Source organism: Arvicola amphibius, chromosome 7 (assembly GCF_903992535.2).
Source record: "Arvicola amphibius chromosome 7, mArvAmp1.2, whole genome shotgun sequence".
NCBI classification, from domain to species: Eukaryota; Metazoa; Chordata; class Mammalia; order Rodentia; family Cricetidae; genus Arvicola; species Arvicola amphibius.
The window spans coordinates 102,553,153-102,572,195 of NC_052053.1; the positions used below are offsets into that span (position 1 = coordinate 102,553,153).

The 19,043-nt window shown below is 43.7% G+C and overlaps 1 protein-coding gene and 1 long non-coding RNA gene across 2 annotated transcripts in view; one reads left to right on the plus strand and one right to left on the minus strand.

The window, feature by feature from the left end:
- Window positions 1–19,043, minus strand: part of Syne2 (spectrin repeat containing nuclear envelope protein 2) — a 301,471-nt gene that overhangs the window by 92,702 nt on the left and 189,726 nt on the right. Inside the window, exons 64-69 of the mRNA XM_038337460.1 lie at window positions 18,784–18,894; window positions 17,799–17,915; window positions 7,622–7,852; window positions 3,455–3,637; window positions 1,694–1,822; window positions 588–709 (exon numbers count right to left, since the gene is read on the minus strand). Of these exons, the coding sequence (XP_038193388.1) occupies window positions 588–709; window positions 1,694–1,822; window positions 3,455–3,637; window positions 7,622–7,852; window positions 17,799–17,915; window positions 18,784–18,894 (893 nt within the window). The remainder of the gene's footprint in view (window positions 1–587; window positions 710–1,693; window positions 1,823–3,454; window positions 3,638–7,621; window positions 7,853–17,798; window positions 17,916–18,783; window positions 18,895–19,043) is intronic.
- On the plus strand, window positions 7,659–8,881 carry LOC119819321. The gene is made up of 2 exons (XR_005286253.1): window positions 7,659–8,080; window positions 8,533–8,881. It is a non-coding gene; the product is annotated as an uncharacterized LOC119819321 (long non-coding RNA).

A 19,043-nucleotide genomic window follows, 5' to 3' on the forward strand; every position in this document is an offset into this window, starting at 1 on the left:
CACACCTGTAATCTCAGTATTCGGGGTGGGGCAGGAGGATTAGAAAGCCATAGTGCAAGTTTGAGACCAGACTGGGTTACACCAAACCCTACCTCATAAATAAAAGAGAAAAAAAATGCAAAAATACATCTAATGGATGTCCACCATACTTAGAAATGCTTTGTCTCAGGCTGGAGAGACGGTTCAGTGGTTAGGAGCACTGGCTGCTCTTCCAGAGGACCCAGGTTCGATCCTCAGCACCTATGTTGGCTCACAGCTGTCTGTAACTCTATTTTTTTTTTTATTTTTTTTTTTTGGTTTTTCGAGACAGGGTTTCTCTGCAGCATTTTTAGAGCCTGTCCTGGAACTAGCTCTTGTAGACCAGGCTGGTCTCGAACTCACAGAGATCCGCCTGCCTCTGCCTCCCGAGTGCTGGGATTAAAGGCGTGCGCCACCACTGCCCGGCTTGTCTGTAACTCTAGTTCCAGGGGATCAAACACTCTCTTCTGGCCTTCTCAGGCACCAGACAGTCAACGGTGCACAGACATACAGGCAGGCCAAACACCGACACACATTAAAATAATTAGAGAATTTATAAAATGCTTTACCTCGGAACTGATTCCTGATTTGCATCTTTATCCTGTTGGCAATACTGCAGCCATGTTTTCTTGGCATTGAATTCTGTGAACTTAATTAAATCTTTCTGTTCCAATGGTTTTAGCGCCAGAACCTGTAAGTGAACACAATTCAAATGATTTAACTGATCAAGTTTTTCAATTAGCACCCTAAATGTCTTCTGCTGAAATCATCTAGTTTATATCACCTCAAGTCATTAGCACTTTTCTTTCTTGTTTGCTTATTCTTTTTTTTTAAAAACTTTATTTCATGCGCATTGGTATAATGATGTCAGATTCTCTTGAATTGGAGCTACAGACAGCTGCAAGCTGCCATGTGGGTGCTGGGAATTGAACCCAGGTCCTCTGGAGGAGCAGTCAGTGCTCTTAACCACTGAGCCATCTCACCAGCCCCTTGTTTGCTTATTCTTGTCACCATCTATGTCCCCAAAACTCAGAAGCTGTGTCTGTGGCTCACAGAGGGAGCTTTTGCCTCATATGTGCTGGGTCCTGGGTTCCATACCCAGCATTGCAAACAAACAACAAACCCCAAAGAGACAATGAGTAAACAAAACTATAAAATAATCACTTAATAGCCAAATGTTATTTAAGCCATATTGGACACACATGAAAAAATTACCAGTGAACATGCTTTGAGACAACAATCAAAGCAGAGCAGTCAATAAAGAGCTAAGCTTGCCCAGACGGTGGTCACTTGGTTTAAGATACAACCTGCCAGGCAGTGGTGGTGCACGCCTTTAATCCCAGAACTTGGGAGGCAGAGGCAGGTAGATCTCTGTGAGTTCGAGGCCAGCCTGGTCTACAGAGCTAGTGCCAGGACAGGCTCCAAAGTTGCACAAAGAAACCCTGTCTTGAAAAAGAGAGAGAGAGAGACAGAGAGAGAGAGTGGGAGGGTAACCTAATGAAGGATCAAGGCTCTATCCCCAGTGAAATAGCCTTCTGTGCAGACCCTGCAGGCTCCAGCACCCATACTTCAGCCCTAATGCAGCCCTCCAATGGTAGCTCGGGCTTTAGACCAAAGAGAAACACCAACTGGAAAGTTTATTTCCCATCCCTCCAACTGAGAGAACAGGAATTACCTGTGTCTGGGGAACGTCCTTCTGTTTGCTGAACTGTGGCCTTTCAGTTATGACGGGTTCAAGCTCAGGAAAGCTCACTGGCTGGAAGATGGTGTGGGACTCTGGCGGTTGCTTCACAGTGGTGGGATGCTGGAAAACCAACACACAAACCAACATATATGTGTTCCATGATGGCAGACTGATTTTAAAAGACGCGGTGGTGTAAGCTACCAACACAGCCACAGAACAGAGTAAACAGCGGCATTGTTATTTACTATAACTTAATGCGCTATTTCATATCAACTACATTTAGTGAGATGATTGTCTTATGTACTCAATCTAATTTGCCTAATGAATTTACAAAAGTCAGGGAATTTATCTTTTTTAAGGAACAAAGCAAAATGAACAAAAAAAAACCCAAAGAACCTAAAGGTGCAATATTATGTTTATAAATTAAAGTTCTCTTATATAAGTATCCCTAGCTGTCCTGGAACTCACTTTGTAGACCAGGTTTGCGGGGAACTCACAGTGATCCGCCTGCCTCTGCCTCCTGAGTGCTGGGATTATAAGCATGAGCCACCACCTCCCAAATACATATTTTTAAAAGAGGAAAACTTCGGGATGACAGAGAAACCACATAACCCATGTACCCAGGGCCACCCTCATTCCTATGAATCTCAGTCCCCAATGGAATCACTCATAAGTTTTCATGCAAATCTTCTACCGTGAGATCCACTTCTAAGATACTTTAGATGTCATGAGGACACTTGAACTATATGACAGTCTGGTCAACATAAATATATATTTCTAAATGAGTAACAAAAATGCCCTGGAAACAGATTTTGTCTTTATGAAGTAAATATTTTATGATATTTAATTAAGTAATTAATTAATTTTGAGTCAGGGTCTCACTATGTAGCCTTGGTTGGCTTGGAAATTGTTATGTGGACCAAGGTGGCCTTGAACTCACAGAGATAGATCCACCTGTCTCCTGAGTGCTGGAATTAAAGGTGTGCACCATCAATTTATTTTGATTTTTTTTTTTTGAGACACAGTGTTCTCAAACTTGATATATTACTGAAGATGACTCTGAATTTCTGATCCTCCTGCTTCCACCGACCCTGTGCTAGGATTACCCACTGCGGCAGGGATTGAGCCCAGGTCTTCACTCATGCAAGCACCCTAACAACGGAGCTACATTCAAAGTCCTGATATAAAATGTTTATCTTATCTACATATATTTATATGTTTTCCATAATGGCTTCATCTTCATTTAGAGTCACAAAATTTCTTCATTTTATTTTATTGAAAAATTTAAATTTATTCTGTGTGTGTGTGTGTGTGTGTGTGTGTGTGTGTAAGCAAGTGACAACTTGTGGGAGGTGGTTTTCTCTCCTTTTACCATGGTTTTGGGGAGTTGAACTCAGGTCATCAGGTTTGTAGGACAACCTCTTTTACCCTTTAAGGCATATTGCTGGCCCCCAAAATTCCTTGAAAATACACTCTTCCCTATGAAAAATTTTTCTATATCAAAGCTCAAAATCAACAGAATCCTCAGCCTGTTGAATCCGCTCAGGTCAACCTGCAGCCACCAACAGGCACCTAGGCCTGGAAACCTGCAGCGTGGAATGAAAGTGCGATCCCAGAAGCCCGTACATCCTCTCCTCTCGCTCCTTTTAAGACATCCTGTGACTCTTGAACGTGGATGGTGTCTCTGCACTGCCACCTCCATCCAGAGTAGCGCCGGCAGGCTCTGGGATGTCCCCGCAGCTCCACGCTTACCTGGTCCTCGCTGTGCTTCTCCTGAAGCATCATCTGGACCTTTTCCAAGTTGCCCTTCACAGTCTTGAGTTTCCGGGAAAGGGCTTCGGCCTCTTGCTGAGTGGCTCCGCAGTCTCCCAGGCCCTGGTCTTTGCAGGTATCTAACAGAGAAGCCACCTTGTGCTCAATCTCCGTCAGCATTGCCTAAGAGAGAGCATCACCAGATTATTCACAGTGGGTTTTAGGAGGTGGGGTAGGCATTGAACCAGGGGCCCTGTGCATACATAGCATGCTGCCTACTGATGGGCTACACGGCCAACCCATAGCACAAGTCTCCAACAAGTATTAGTCTCCAAAATGAGTGAGATTTGCTTTCTTTGCCTCAGAATATAAAGGAAGTCCCAGAAACTAGATGGAAGGAACCTTGGAAAAACACAAATTTTGACATGATTCTGTGCTGAAAAGCAGGGGTGTGACTAAATCAACCCTGATGGAAGATGTTGCATTAAGCAACCCTGTAATCACCCCTGAAAACACTACGGATTATGACACCCAGTGCTTCCTGCTGGCTAACAACACGGATGCTAAATAGTCTGGCCACACAGCAACCACGTCCATCCAGGATCCCTACCTGTGTACCCTCAGGTAATCTTCAGAATGGAGAAAACGGCTCCAGGATCCCTACCTGTGTACCCTCAGGTAATCTTCAGAATGGAGAAAACGGCAGAATTTTACTTTCTAAATTTATTGTGAGGAATCAGTCAATTAACTCCGTGTATTTTTGCCTTAATCCATGTGCTTTGGGCTTAACGACTTAAAATCATGTGTAGAATATACAAGCACAAGATCAAGAGGAAAACCCTGAATGTTTTCCCCCATCTCTCTAATCTTTTCTGCTGTAGCCCAAGTGTCTAAGAGAGAACTCAAAGAATTCCACACACTTATTTGAAGGTTCTTTCCCTTGCTTATTTCTTCCTCGTTCTCAAGCCAATCGAACCCCCAAAAGATCAAAAGAACACAGAAGTAATTTGGAACTTAAAATCCTTAGTGACTGATACAACCAACTGATGTACACGAGCCTAAAAAGAAATCGGCTACAGAATGTGCATTTCCCAATGTGTCAGGCTCTTTGCATTCCTCCTCAACAGACTCTACACTCTCTCGAAGCTCAGGCGTCTATGCAACCATGCCAACTGGCTGGGCACAGGGTCAACAGCCCTGCACACACCCCACATTCTAGCACCAAGGCCAATGGCATAAAACCCAACCTGGGACTAAGACAAGTTCTGTTAAAGAAACACTCTACCTCCAAACAGATTAACCAATAATGTATCTTGTAAAGCCCTCTATTCCAGAAAGCGACTTATCGCATCCCTGTGGGTTTTTCAGAGCCTCAATGGTGGCCGTTCACAAAGTTGTGGCAACCACAACTGTACGCTGGCTTGTTTACTCATGCAGCAGCTTTAGGCAAATATTTGATGTGCTTACGGCTGATGCTTCCCAGCGACCATTTCAACAGCTGTAAACTGATATTCCGTGACCCGCGTAGCCTCCGGCTGTTCTGCTTTACTCAAGCGGTTTCCAGATCTCCCGTTTACTAGTTAACGCTGTCGTAATTCTGTTACCACCTTACAGATTTCTTTTAAATTTTACTATTTTTTTTATGTGTATGGGTGTTTTGCCTACATGTGGATCTGTGTACTATGCATCGCCCTCCAAGGCCAGAAGGGGGAATCGGATCCCTTGGGACTGGAGTTACAGATGGTTGTGAGCCACCATGTGGGTGCTGGGAGTCAAACCCAGGCTCCCTGGAAGAGCAGCTAGTGCTCTTAACTGCTGAACCACCTCTCCAGCACAATCTTTTTCTTTCTTTCTTTCCTATTTTTGATATAGGGTTTCACTGAGTAGTCTTGGTTGACCTGGAACTCACTTTGTAGACCAGGTTGGCCTTGAGTTTAGAGATCCACCTGTCTTTGTCTGAGTAGTGAGATTGAAGGCATGAACTACCAAACCAGCAAATATATTCTTTCTTTAAAATTTTTTTTCTAAGACAAGATCTCCTGGGAGCATGGGAGTTATGGGACAGGGTAGAAGGGGAAAGGGGAGGAAGGGAGCTGAGAAAAATGTATAGAGCAATAAAAACAGCAAAATGATAAAATTATTTTTCTATTTTTATCTACTCCCCACTTTCCTTCCTTCTTTTTTATATTTGTTTTGGGAGACAGAGGCAGGCAGATCTCTGTGAGTCCCAGGTTAGCCTGCTCTGTAAAACATCCCCAGGTCAGCCTGGACTTCATGGTGAGACCTTGGTTTTTCTTTTGATTTGTTTTATTTTAGAAGCATTATCAAATCAAAGAAAAAGAACATTTCATATTCTTCCAAGTGACCTTCCAAATTGTTGATTCAATCAGACAAAACTACCAGATACCAGAGGATCAGATTTTCTAATCTCTGAAGATCCATAACTTTTACAAATGTGAACGAAAGAATAACAAAATTGCTGTTTGAATTCACCTATTTTATGCGTTTGTTTTGAGACAGGGTATCAAGTAGCCGAGGCTGGCCACAAATTCACTATGTAGCCAAGGATGACCATGAACTCCTGATCTTCCTGCCTCTGTTCTGATTAATGAGATCATAGGTGCACGCCACACGGGTTCATACTGTGCTCAGGTTGAACACAGGACTTCATGTGTGCTGAGCAAGCAACCCACCTACTGGCTGAATAGGTTCAAAGGCCACCACTGCCAAACCCAAGTTTTTATATAACCTTTAAATGTAGTTCAAATGAAGCACATTTCCAGCCATTTAGAGCCTGAAAGCTGCATCTTCCATCTGTTGAATACACCATGGGAAAGACAAGTCTATAAAATGCCTCTGCTGCCCTCTGGATCCAGGTTCTCCATTGTCCTGGGACATCATGTAGAAAGATGCCAAGGCCCCTGGAAATCCACGCTCCCCACCTCCACCTTTAATGTGTATGAAGAACTTCCTGGTAGACTCACATTCCTGCCAGGTCTGCCCACAGCAAGCTTATTGGGTGCTACTGCCACCTGGTGGGCATATCTTGTCTCTGCAGTGTCCCCCACTCTTCAAAATGGGTGCAAAATAGCAAGAGGATGGGCATTTTGGTGGTAACCAAGCCATGGGCATGAGGTCTATCTGGTTGATAGCAATCCTTAAGGAGCTTGGGGACACTTGAGGTACAACTTAGTGCAGCTCTGATCTGTTGCTGTGCTTAACTTCATCACCAGGGAGGTCGACCAGAAAGCCAGTGTCTGGGTAGACCGACTAACAGGACTATCCCCAGCCCCGTCACCTCCCCTTGCAAGTAGTTCCAGGTTGATGAAAGGAAAGTGGCCAGGCTACCCCAACCCCAGGACAGGTTCTTTCAGGAAGAGCTTCTGGTGGCAGGGCCAGTGCCTTGAGGGACGCTGAGACAGGAGGGAGATGTCTCCATCCCTGGTAGGAGGCCCAGGCTGGTCTGCTGGACACAGCCTGGGGAGAGGCCACCGTAAGCAGCCAGCAAAGCTCCATTGTTGTGACAGCAGCCTCACTGCTGAGGTGTCGTCATCCCAGCCCCTCCCTGGAGAGACAGAGAGCCCAGCCTTTGGACTGAGCCGGCAAGCTATCCTCAGGGTGACTTCAGACAAGGAAGTTGACGTTCTCACTCCTCCCCAACCCAGAGCGCATTGGCGGACACACCGGGCCTCAAAGCTCTTTTAGGCGGTCTTCAAAATCTCGCACGTTACAAGGTTCACTTTCGTTCTGATGAGCTAATTATTCCTACGCAACCTTGCAACCATAGATAAAAACAGCAGCAAATGTTGAGCACAGTTTAATACCAGACACCGTGAGCTCATCTCATCCAATCCTCAGAAGAATTCTGTGTGCTAACCTACTCTGCTGGAGGAGAAACATAAGGTGGAAAAGCAAACTGGTCCACGCTCACAGTTACTACAGCGGGGCTGGATTTGGATTCTGGATTCTGGGCTGTTACTCACGTCTGTCCCCTCAAAGGGGTTGACGACACAAAGACTCAACGGTGAAAACTACAAGCCGAGGCCAAAATAAATGTGAGGTTCTGAGGCACGGGAGACGCATACTGTCACTTTAAGAGCAATCCGCCCCATCTTGGCAGGAGATGGGTGACTAGGCAAACCCTAACCTCCTGCCTGGCCGGCTTACCTGGCACCCAGCCAGCTCCTGCTCCACCACCTGCTGCATGTCTGGGTCTAATGTTTCCGGCTCAAACGCCACGTTGGCTTGTTGCAGCCACAGCTCCAGCTCGGCCACTTGAGTCTTGCAGACATGGAGGACTTCTGCAGGCTGAGGCCTACTTCTCTCTACTGTGGCTTCAAACGCGCCTTGCTCGTGAGGAAAGTCCAGAGGTGAAGCCTCAATGGGAGGTGTGGCACCCTAAAATGAAGCCAAAGGTAATCCAGCAGTGAGACGCCAGGAATCCAAGGCTTTTACTCTGGGGCTTGGAAAGACCTGGGAACCTGCAAGCCCCTTCCCTCCCATTAAACGGGCCAAAATAAGGACAGAGGAGGAAGAAAGGAAAGAAAAATGCACCTCCACACGCATAGCAACACCCACGTGACCTGTCGGCCCAGGTTTCCAGGCAGCCAATCTGCATGTACACAGGTACAGTATTCCCGGGCACAGAGGTGGAGAGTGGCATCCCTGGGAGGCAGAGGAGAGCGTGTGTGTGAGGGTGTGTGTCCCAAACACTTCAGGGAACTGACCAGGGCTTGAAGTTGTATGACACCTGATGGTGAAGCAAGGCTCACACTGCTGTGGACCCCGTGCAAACAGAAATAAACAAACAATCAAAAGACCCTCAAAGCAAAGCCAATAACTCAGCCACCACAACAAAAAAACAAACATGCCCCGGCAGGTCTAATAAAATACTGCAATCTGCCACACAATTGTAACATCCTCCCAAGCAGCAAGATTCGATTTTTTGCTTTTCTTTAGCCGTCTAAACTTCTCTCTATTCAAAACAGCTTGGGTCCAGTAATGAACTTTGTGGAGTAATGCACATTTTCTCCTTCCCCCCAAGAGAAAAATCCCTAAAATGGTGTTTGCTTTTCTAGACTCTCAAATGTTAAGAACGGACTGCGTTAATGTGAAGTTTGAATACAAGCGTGATATATCCTCTGCGAATTGAAACCACTGGATTTCTTACCAATACAAAAGCGAACTTTCTCCCAGATGTATTTGCTAGTTTCAGTGTGGAGGTAAGGATGATTTTAGCATGGCAGACTTGCCTGACACCGCAGGACCTACCCTCTTCCTACTCTTTCCTGGAATGCTCAAGAACGTTGGCCCTTCTAGAGAAATCCCTTCAGGAATACAGATTTGCATTCTGATCTGTAAAAACACTGGTCTCAATACATTCTGTGTTAACTAGAAATAAAACCAATTGCAACATTTCCCACTAAAGATTGTGTGCAAACTTGTTAGCATCTATCTAATAAAGCACAATTCGGGACAAGCGACAGACTTCCAATAGGAGCTGCTCACAAACATAACTTCCTACCTCAAAAATGTAACCTTGAAGGGGTCATAATTTTCCTGACTCCCTGCTAACTTTACATGGGCTTGTTCTTTTCTAGTAAAATGCTATTTCTTAGGTTTGGGGCATCCTCAAGTGGTAGGATTTAGGATTTGCCTGGCATGTGAGAGGCCCCAAGTTTGATCCCCAGCACCCCTAAACCCCCCAAATAACAATAACACAACAAATAAAACCAACAGATTTTCTCCTGCGTCTGTCTACCTATTTTTATAGCTTCCTTAAACTGTTACCTTCTGAAGGATGCCTTCTTTCTCTCCCAGTATTTTCCCTGAGCCTCCTACACCAGGCCCATCCCTGCTCCTGGCTTCAGTGGCCTTTGTTAAGCTAAAAATCTGTGGGAATTACTGTCAGACATCAGTTTCTAGCCTGCTTAGTTATATAACTGATCAGTTACAGAAATAACTGATTCGCTATTTCCCGGTTTTTGGGGTATGACCTTAGTGGCAAAGACAGTGAGATCTCCTTTTTTTGCTGGCATCATCTGTTAATACCAATGGGTGAACCTGTAAAAACTAATTTATCATCTGTCTTCTTAATTTACTCAAAATTTTATTTGACCACTTCTGGCAGGCCGAAACTTAAAGCGGCCGTATTAAGCTATTCTGCTTTCCGACTACCTTAATGAGGAAGTGAGCAAGGTGGGTGACTAATGTGGCCTTTATTTAAACCTGAACAGCGTCCAAAGGAGGGGGGGGCGTGGGGGCAGAAGGAAAAAAACAATTACATGCAACCTCAGAAGAGCTGGAAGTGGCCTTGGGATTCTCATGTAGAAGTGTCCCCAGGGTCGCACCTTAAGTTCTGAACCCTGAGCAGAGGAACGGCAATCAATTCATAGCCTCCCATCCACCAAAGTATATCTGAGGAGGGCAGGCCTGCACATGGCCACTAGCACAAGGTCACAGCTCTGTGACCTTCAAAACCAGGAGTGTTTAGCAGGAACCTTCATGCTAGCCTCTGCATCGTCCAGAAAATCCCATTCCAGTCTCCCTCTCCAAGCCCCACCCACCCAGAGCCTCTGAACAAAGAAAAGGTACCAAAAAGCCCAGTTATGCATTCTTAGAGGCTGTTGCAGCTTCCACCCCTGAAGTTGCCAGCCGCTCAAGTCACAGTCGTACCCCCTGCCCCGCACCCAGCACTAAGTTTTGACCATACCCAGCTTGTGGCGGGCAGACACATCATTATCTCCTGGCCTATATAACCTATATAATCTCCCTGCTTTTGTTTGTGGGAGCAGCTTCTCCATCTCCAGCCTTGATCTCTGGGGCTGGAGAAGCTGCCCTGAGAGTTGCTTTGCTCAAATCAACCTGTTGCTATACTTTTTCAATCTTGGCTTACTGAGTTGGAGGAGAAACTTATTACGGGCAGCAGAAAACCTATTAAGAAGTCCTCAGTAATATTTTGAAACAGCAACCCTGCTTTATCTTCTAGCCCTAAACCCTGGAGACAAATTATTTCAGTAAATGTCTCATATATTGCGTTGGGGGGGGGGGTGTGCTAAAAAATGTCACAAGTGTTTTCTACCAAATAAGAATTCTGTAGGCTCTCTGATAATGAATGATTTCTATATTTTATTGGTATCACTTCTAATTAATGAATGTGGTGCCAAAACCCGATCCTTATCTCACACCACAAATCCTCTGTTCCCAAGTACAGAGGAAGAAATGCGTGCTTTGCTTCGAGAATCTATTTAAACTGCCGGCGCCAACACCTAAGTAGAACCATAATGCAAACGCTGATTTCATTGCGCTTTGCAGTGTACAAATCCATCCCTCCCCACAGTCTCACAAACTCTATGGCATCCAAGTTAGACATCTGCTCTGGCACGTCACTGATCTGAAGTGACCGTAAACTACGGGTGTGACCCTCAGTGAAGTCCCACAGACAAATGCATATGTTATGAAAAATCCAGCAACATAAAAGGTTTCTGAACATGGAACTACCAAAAAAAAATCAATCAAACATGAAACAACAACAATAAAAAAAATCAAACATGAAATGAGGCTAGAGAGATGGCTCCGTGGATACAAATGATCGCCACACAAACCTGACGACCTGATTTGACCCCTAAGCCCCACATAAAAAGCTGGACGCAGCAGCATGAATCTGTATTCCCAGTGCTCACTCCTAGGGAGAGGTGGAGGCAAGCCAGCAGGGCTGTCAGGAAGCTAACGGCTAAGAGAGACTAGATTCAACAAGGCTGAAGCCGCACAATTCCTGCCACCTAGAACACTTCTCTACCAATCAATAAAGCATCGCTCCCTGGGCTTTAAACCAACAAAACAAAACCCAAACAAGGTGGAAGGCAGGACCCAACTCTCAAAGACTGTCCTCTAATTTCTTTTTTAAAAAAAGATTTATTTATTTATTATGTATACAACATTCTGCCTCCATGTATGCCCGCACACCAGAGGAGGGCGCCAGATCTCAGTACAGATGGTTGTGAGCCACCATGTGGTTGCTGGGAATTGAACTCAGGACCTCTGGAAGAGCAGCCAGTGCTCTTAACCTCTGAGCCATCTCTCCAGCCCCCTGTCCTCTAATTTCTACATATGCAACTTAAGAATACATATTGTCAGGTGATCTCACTGAAGACTTAATTCTGGAACACACAGCAGGCACGTTACAATGTACATGTTGTCACCATATGCAACACCAACAAATGCCCCCAAAACACCTTGGCACAGACTCAATGCCGCGGAATGGTATAAATTCCATATTGTTACTGTACCAAGTTTTCCGCTCTATAGCAACATAACGGTTTGTGAACCAGAACTCCTGGAGAGAAGCTGTGTTTGCAAAGACCATTTGATTAGAAATTGGAATGCCGAGGTCCAGGGCTAATCAACTTATCTCAGGCTACCTTTAACTGCCCTCTCCCCAGTAGCCATCCTCTGACCACCTCTATGTCGGAACTAACTGACATCCTGTAACTAACAGATACAAACTTTTTGTTTGAAATCTATTAACTAACAGACCACTGGCTTCCAACAGACAGACAAAAAAGTCATCAGGCAGCACCAGAGGCCCACAGAAAAGCCTCCCCATCTTGCTGTAACTATCTCTCTGATGCCATGACAGGCTCAACAGAGACCACTCAGGCACCACCCAGGAATGGACCATCCAAGAGGAAAGTACATAATGTTCCAAAGGAAATACCTAACGTTCCAGCCATTGTAGACAGGATCACCTGAGGTCCCTTAGCCCAGCACACACCCATCCCCTTTCACCAGGACACCCTAGACAAATGTCAGCCAATCAAGGACCCTGAACCTTAGAAATCCCTCACCCCAAACTCTGCTATGATAAAAACCTCACATCAGCTGAGCTCGAGACTCTCTGATCGTGCCAATGTGTTGAATAAAGGCTCTTGGCTTTCCCATACGGGACTTGGTCCCCTTGTTGATTTTTTTGGGACTCTACAATCTGGGCACAACATTCTCACCAATGGATTTTAAATGTGCCTTGATTTATGACTTGCTGTAATATGGAAAACAAAGACTTCTAATTTCCCTACCATTATCCCTCAGCATATATCAAAGTGGAGCATCCGTGAACTTTACTGTGTCAGAACAAACTCATGGAGCAGGAACACACTACTGAGTGATGAGTGATTCATCAAAGAAATCAAAAAGAAAATGAAAAAATTTCTAGGAATCAAATGGAAATAAAAATGACACCAAAAACCTATGCGATACAATGAAAACTAGTCCTAAGAAGAAGTTTACGGCTACGGTTGCCTTCATTCAAAAACCAGACAGATCTCAAATAGCTTAGTGATCAGGGCACTAAAAGAAATGTAAGATCAGTCCAGAAATTAATGAAATGGAAATAAGCAAAAGCAATACGAAGAATTAATGCTGCAACTGTATATATGTGTGCAGGTCTCTGTGTGGGCATGTGCGCTTGTATGTCAGTACCCAAAGAGATCAGAAATGTTGGATCTCATTGGAGCTGAAGTTACAGGTGGTTGCAAGCTGTCTAACATGGGTGCTGGGAACTGAACTTAGGTTCCCTGGAAGGACAGTGTGCTCCCTTAACTGCTATACCATCTATATGATAGTATACCAGCTATACCATCTCTCCAGCATCAGAAGATTGTCTCTTTGAAAAGATTTAAACAAAACTGACAAAAATCTTAGCCAAATCAGAGCGAGAGAGAAAGAGAAATCACAAAAGATATCAATGCAATTCAGAAAATCATTAGAAAATACCTTTAAAAGTTATAATCCAAATTGAAAATCTAAAATAAACAAATTTCTTGATGGATATGATCTATCAAATTTAAACCAACACGAGATAAGAAATTTAAACAGATATATAACAGGACATGAGGCGAAAGCAGTAAAAGCAAAAAAGAAGTCTCCCAATTGAAGACTCCTGGGCAAATAGCTTCGGTGCTTTCTATCAGACCTTTAAAGGAGAATTAATATCAATGCTTAGCAAATGAATCCAAAACCAGAAACATAAGGAATGCCACCAAGATCTTCCTATGAAACTAGTATGACCCAGATACTAAAATAGAAATAACAGCAACAACAAAAAGAAAATTCTAGAGCAATTTCCATAATGAACAAGGGTACATTTCAATAAAATACTTGCAAACTAAATTCAAGAACACACAGAGAAACCCTGTCTCGAAAAACCAAAAAAAAAAAAAAAACAAAACAAAACAAAAAAAAAAACACATCAGAACCATCAGTTACTGTGAGCAAGCTTGCTTCATTTCAGAGACACAGAGATGGCTCAAATACATAAATCAAGAAACATAACAAACCACACCTAAAAAACAGAAACCTCATAATCATCTTTATAGATTCGGAAAAGGTTTTTGACAAAATCCAAATCACTTATGATAAATGCCCCCATGGACACCAGGAATCAAAATTCCAAAGCCATTATTATCTTCTGATGTGTGTGTGTGTGTGTGTGTGTGTGTGTGTGTGTGTGTGTGTAGTACCTGAAGATGTGCACAGGTATGTTAGCCTATGCATATGCACACAGAGGAGAGTACAGGATGCTAGGTATCTTCTCTACTACTCTCTGGTTTACTGCCTTGAGACGGGATCTCCCAATCGAAACTTGCCATTTTGTCTAGGCTGGCTGATTCTGCCTATTCCTGCCTCCCAATGTTGGGGTTATAGGTATGTACAGCCATGCCTTTAAAAGAAAAATCATGGTTGATGAGGATTTGAACTCAGGTCCTCATGCTTGCAAAGTAAGCACTTTTACCCACTAAGCCATCTCTTTAGACTCTATTTTGTTTTCAAAATAGTCTCCTGTAACTCAGATTGGCCTTACACTACTTTGTAGCTGAGAATGACCTCCAACACCTGATCCTCCTGCCTTTGCCTCCCATGTGCTGAAATTACAGTGTATGCCAACATGAAGGGTTTATGAAGTGCTGGAATCAAAGTCAGGGCTTTATACACACTAAACAAGTATCCCGCCAAACGAGCTACACACCAGACCTCAGCATCGACTATGATGAAATAAAAAATAAATTCTAGAAAGTGTGAAGATGCTCTGCATCCTGCACAGTCCAGCTCAAGATGCATTCTTTATATAAAATAATAAAGTATGTAAATCTCACTAGCATGCAAATTTGCGTTCATATTTTATTAATGGTAAAACTATATGGATACCAAAGAATCGTGGGGATTTTTTTTTTAAATTTAGTGTGTATGCACACATACATGTACATGTAGAGGCCAGAGGAGGAGCGTTGTGTGTCCCGTTTTATCACTCTTCACCTCATTCCCTTGAGGCAGGGTCTCTCACTGGAGTAGGTGCTAAGCTGAAGATAGCAGTCCCAGCTATCCCCTTGTTTCTACCCCCAGTGCCAGTGTTATAAGCGTGTGCAGCCACGTCTGGCTTTTTGTGTTGGTGTTGGGGATTCAAACTCGGAAACCTGAGTTTGCTCAGCAGGAACTCTTACCCACTAAGCCATTTCTTTTACCTTCAAAGACTTGTTTTAAAATACATTTGTGACTTATTAGCGGTAAATACCTGATGCTTTACCCATTCTACACACCTGTGCACCCAGGCTGAGTAAAATCTCAGGCATTAAAGGGTCTTGAGTGGAAGCTCAAAAGTTTGGACCTCTAGGAAAGGACTTCACTTAAATCTCAAGTTTAATTTTCTGACTATAGCTACATTTCATGACAACATCTCCTTTAAACATATCCTTAATATTTTATTCAAGTCTAAAAATGCCTGCACATCTTCCACACATCTCGCAACTGCAGTAGCGGCCTGCAGTACAACGCCTAACAGCATACACAAAGATCCAACACAAGACTTAGAGTTACATAGTTCTGTATTAAATAGTTATTTTCATGAAACATGGATAAAAAAATGACTCAAAATTTTCTGAAGAATACTGTAATTTTCACCTGGTCAAAGCTCTTAACTTCTAAAGTAAGAGACTGAGGCTCTGATACATGACTGATGACATGGGCTGCCATCTCTATGGAGACCCTCTCCTGAGGAGGGTATGCAAATAAGATGGAAATGGCTCCAAGCAGGAAAAAGAAGAGCATAGGAATCACCAAAGAGCTGTTCCTGCAGTGGCCAGAGGTAACATTTAACTGATTTTTCTCTTTTCTAAGAACCTATCATGATCTGGGTGTAGGGGTGTAAGCCTGCAACTCTAGCACTGGGGAGGTTAAGTCAGAAATACAGCATATCCAAGGTCAGTCTGAATTACAGTGAGCTTATCTAAAAAACCAACCAACAAACAAAAACACCAAAAACTATCCAACCAACCAAGAGACCAACCAACCAAAAATCCAACCAACTCACCAACCAACCGACCGACCATCCAACCAACCAACCAACCAAGAATCCAACCAACCAACAAACCAAGAATCCAACCAACCGATCAACTAACCAATCAATCAACCAACCAAAAATCCAACCAACCAAACAACCAAGAATCCAACCAACCAACCAACCAACAAACCAACCAACCAACCAACCAACCAACCAACCAACCAACCAACCAACCAACCAAAGACCCCACAAAAGCTGTGTTAAGAAGAAAACAGAAGCATTTAATTCACAGTTGACAGCCATCCAGTTAAACACTTAAGATTGTAAATCAGGAGGCATAAAGAACTGGATTTCAAACGTAACCCTGATACTTAGTAACTATAAGGTCCTGGAGACTTAACAGCTTTAAGCCTCAACATCTCCACTGTCAAGTGGGCTGGTGTGAGGATTAAGAAAGATAACGTAAAAACTTCAGTGTGTGGCTCACTGAAAGCATCCCCTCAATTTTATGGTACTCTCCCTTTTCTCTTTTTTCTCCTCAGTGGTACCATGCATGATAAGGGTAAAAGACTTTACAGAGTAACCATACCAGGAGAAGTATACAGTAAGCAGAATTTCTACTAGAGCTAAACACATCAAAAGCTGTGCTATAAAAAAATATATATGACATATATTTATATTATATAGGTCCTTTCTAATACACAACACACACACAGAGATATCGATTGTGTATAGGGTACACATGCCACAGCAAGTGTATGGAATTAGGAGAACAATTCTGCAGACCTTGCTTTCTCTGACTTTTATGTGGGTTTGGGGAACTGGATTCACGTTGTCAGGTTGTGCTGTAACTGCCATCTGTTGGCCCTACATACCATTTTTAACTGTCTTAAGAAGAACAGACGAGGGTCCAGAGAGATGGCTGTTTACAAGCATTTGTTCCTCTAGAAGAGGACCCCGTTTCAGTTCCCAGCACCTACATGGTGGCTCTCATCTGTAACTCCATTTTCAGTGGATCTGACGCTTTCTTCTGACTTCCGAGGGCAATGCATGCACGTGGTACACAGACATACATGTAGGCAAAGCATCCATATGTAAGATAAATATAAATAAATCTAAAAACCAAAACAACCAAACAAAAAACCCAGACCAATTCTGGCTTGCAAAGTCAAATACCCATAAAATAAACAGGCCAACAATTTCCCTGGACTTATGCTAAGTACTGCGGTGGATCTGCCCCCAGACATTTGTCTCCTTGCTGGACAGTACTTTTAGAGAGATGGAGAATGGATGGAAAAGGGACAAAGAGTAATGATAATTTGATAGTCAGTGTTTATTTTTGTAAAAACAGGCAAAAGATTGAGGAAAAAGACATATTAAGCATAACCCTACATGAAAAGACTTTTAAAAAAATGTCAAGAGCACCCCCGGGTCTCTTTCAGGAGCTCTGTAGTGAGATCCCTGGAGCTTCAGGTCCACTCAACCGGCAGGTCCAGCCTAGAAACAGTGCCTGCGGGGACCTTTCTTAAGAACTGCGGTGGGCTTCAAATTAGGAAGTTGGAAGGGAATGTTCTGGAGCAACTCCTTACTCTCTTCTGTAGTTCCTGTAGTTTACCCTCTGAATCTGATCCTCCTTTGTGTAAACATAAGGTAGGTATTAACTTGCCTCTTATAATCTCCCCATTAAGCAACAGAGAGCATAAATGCCTTTTCTCAACAATCCCTTGATCAATACACGTTATTCTCCATTTTCACCGCCTCCATGTGTTGTGCGCACAGATTAAACAGTCATTAACTCAACAGCTCTCTCAGGCTGACAATCGATGAGCAAGTGGGAAATGTAAATAACAGAGGGTAAAATCGCAGCGGGATAGGACAGCACACGTGAGGATGCTGGCCTTCGCAGGGGGCTCAACACACAAAGCATTGCAGAAGTCAGACAACAGTGGGCAACTGTGGGTGCTGGTCTGGGAACCTGAGCAGCCAGCTTGCAGGTGACAGGCAGGGTCTTACCTTTGCAGTTTGGCTGAGCCTCGGGGAAGGATCTGGGCCTGGCTCAGTGCTTCCTGAGTCTGGTGCAATAATGTGTGCCATGGAAGCGTCACAGGTGCTAATTCTCCCATCTGCCTCCTGTGGAGAAAAAAAATCAGCTCCTGGTTAGGCTCTAGCCTGCTGCCAGGAAGCCCCTCTTCCTCAACTGCTCACTTACAGTTTGCCTGCTTGCTCGGGAAGTCGGGTACATCGGTTAGTTCATTGTGTATGCATCTTTAAAAGTCTTTTGGCTGTAGTGTTTTTAAAAGGGCTTATTTACCTTATTTTATTATATTTATGTGTATATACCTGTGTGAGAATATGTCAACCATGTTTGTATAGGACCCTGTCTCAAAAAAAAAAAAAAAAAAAAAAAAAAACCAAAAACCCAACCAAACAACAAAATACTAGGCAAGGAAGGCAACAGTATTCACTCTTTAAAATTATTGTTTGTTTGTTTTTTTGGTTTTTCGAGACAGGGTTTCCCTGTAGTTTCTAGAGCCTGTCCTGGAACTAGCTCTTGTAGACCAGGCTGGCCTCGAACTCAGAGATCCGCCTGCCTCTGCCTCCCAAGTGCTGGGATTAAAGGCGTGCGCCACCACCGCCCGGCTTTAAAATTATTGTTTTTTAAAGTGTTCTCAATAAACTCACGATAAATATGTGAGGTGATGCATATATAAATGAATTTGATTTAGCCATTTCACAATACAGCCATATTTCAAAGCATCATGCTCTATATCCTAAGCATGCATAATTTTCACAAAAAAACGTAGCAGAAGCTTTCCCTGATCTAACCATTCTTTCAAGCAAATCCTCTGATTTGCTATCTCTTATTTTTAGTCTTCGTACAGGCCACTGTGAATGAAGACTTGGAGATGCTGAGGCCCAGGTGAAAAAAGAGAATCATCGGGAGAGAGCTCAGGCATTAAAGAGCTATGACAATCCCCAGGGTGACTCCCCCAGTTACCTGCACAATGGTGGCGGAGGTGGAGGATGCCCCATCCTCCTCCAGGTCCTTGCTATGCTTCCACGGAAGAGCCCAGGATGCAGACGGTGGCTCTGCCCTCCCATGTCCATCCTAAGACAGTGGCCAATAGGTCAGCAAAGGGAAATATTTCCTTTTCATCACCAGAGCGCTATTCAGCTCCTTCAAACAAGACTCAACCTATTGGGCAACTTTGCCACGGGCCCTTTTCTCCTCCTACCCTGTGCTCCATATATTTCCTG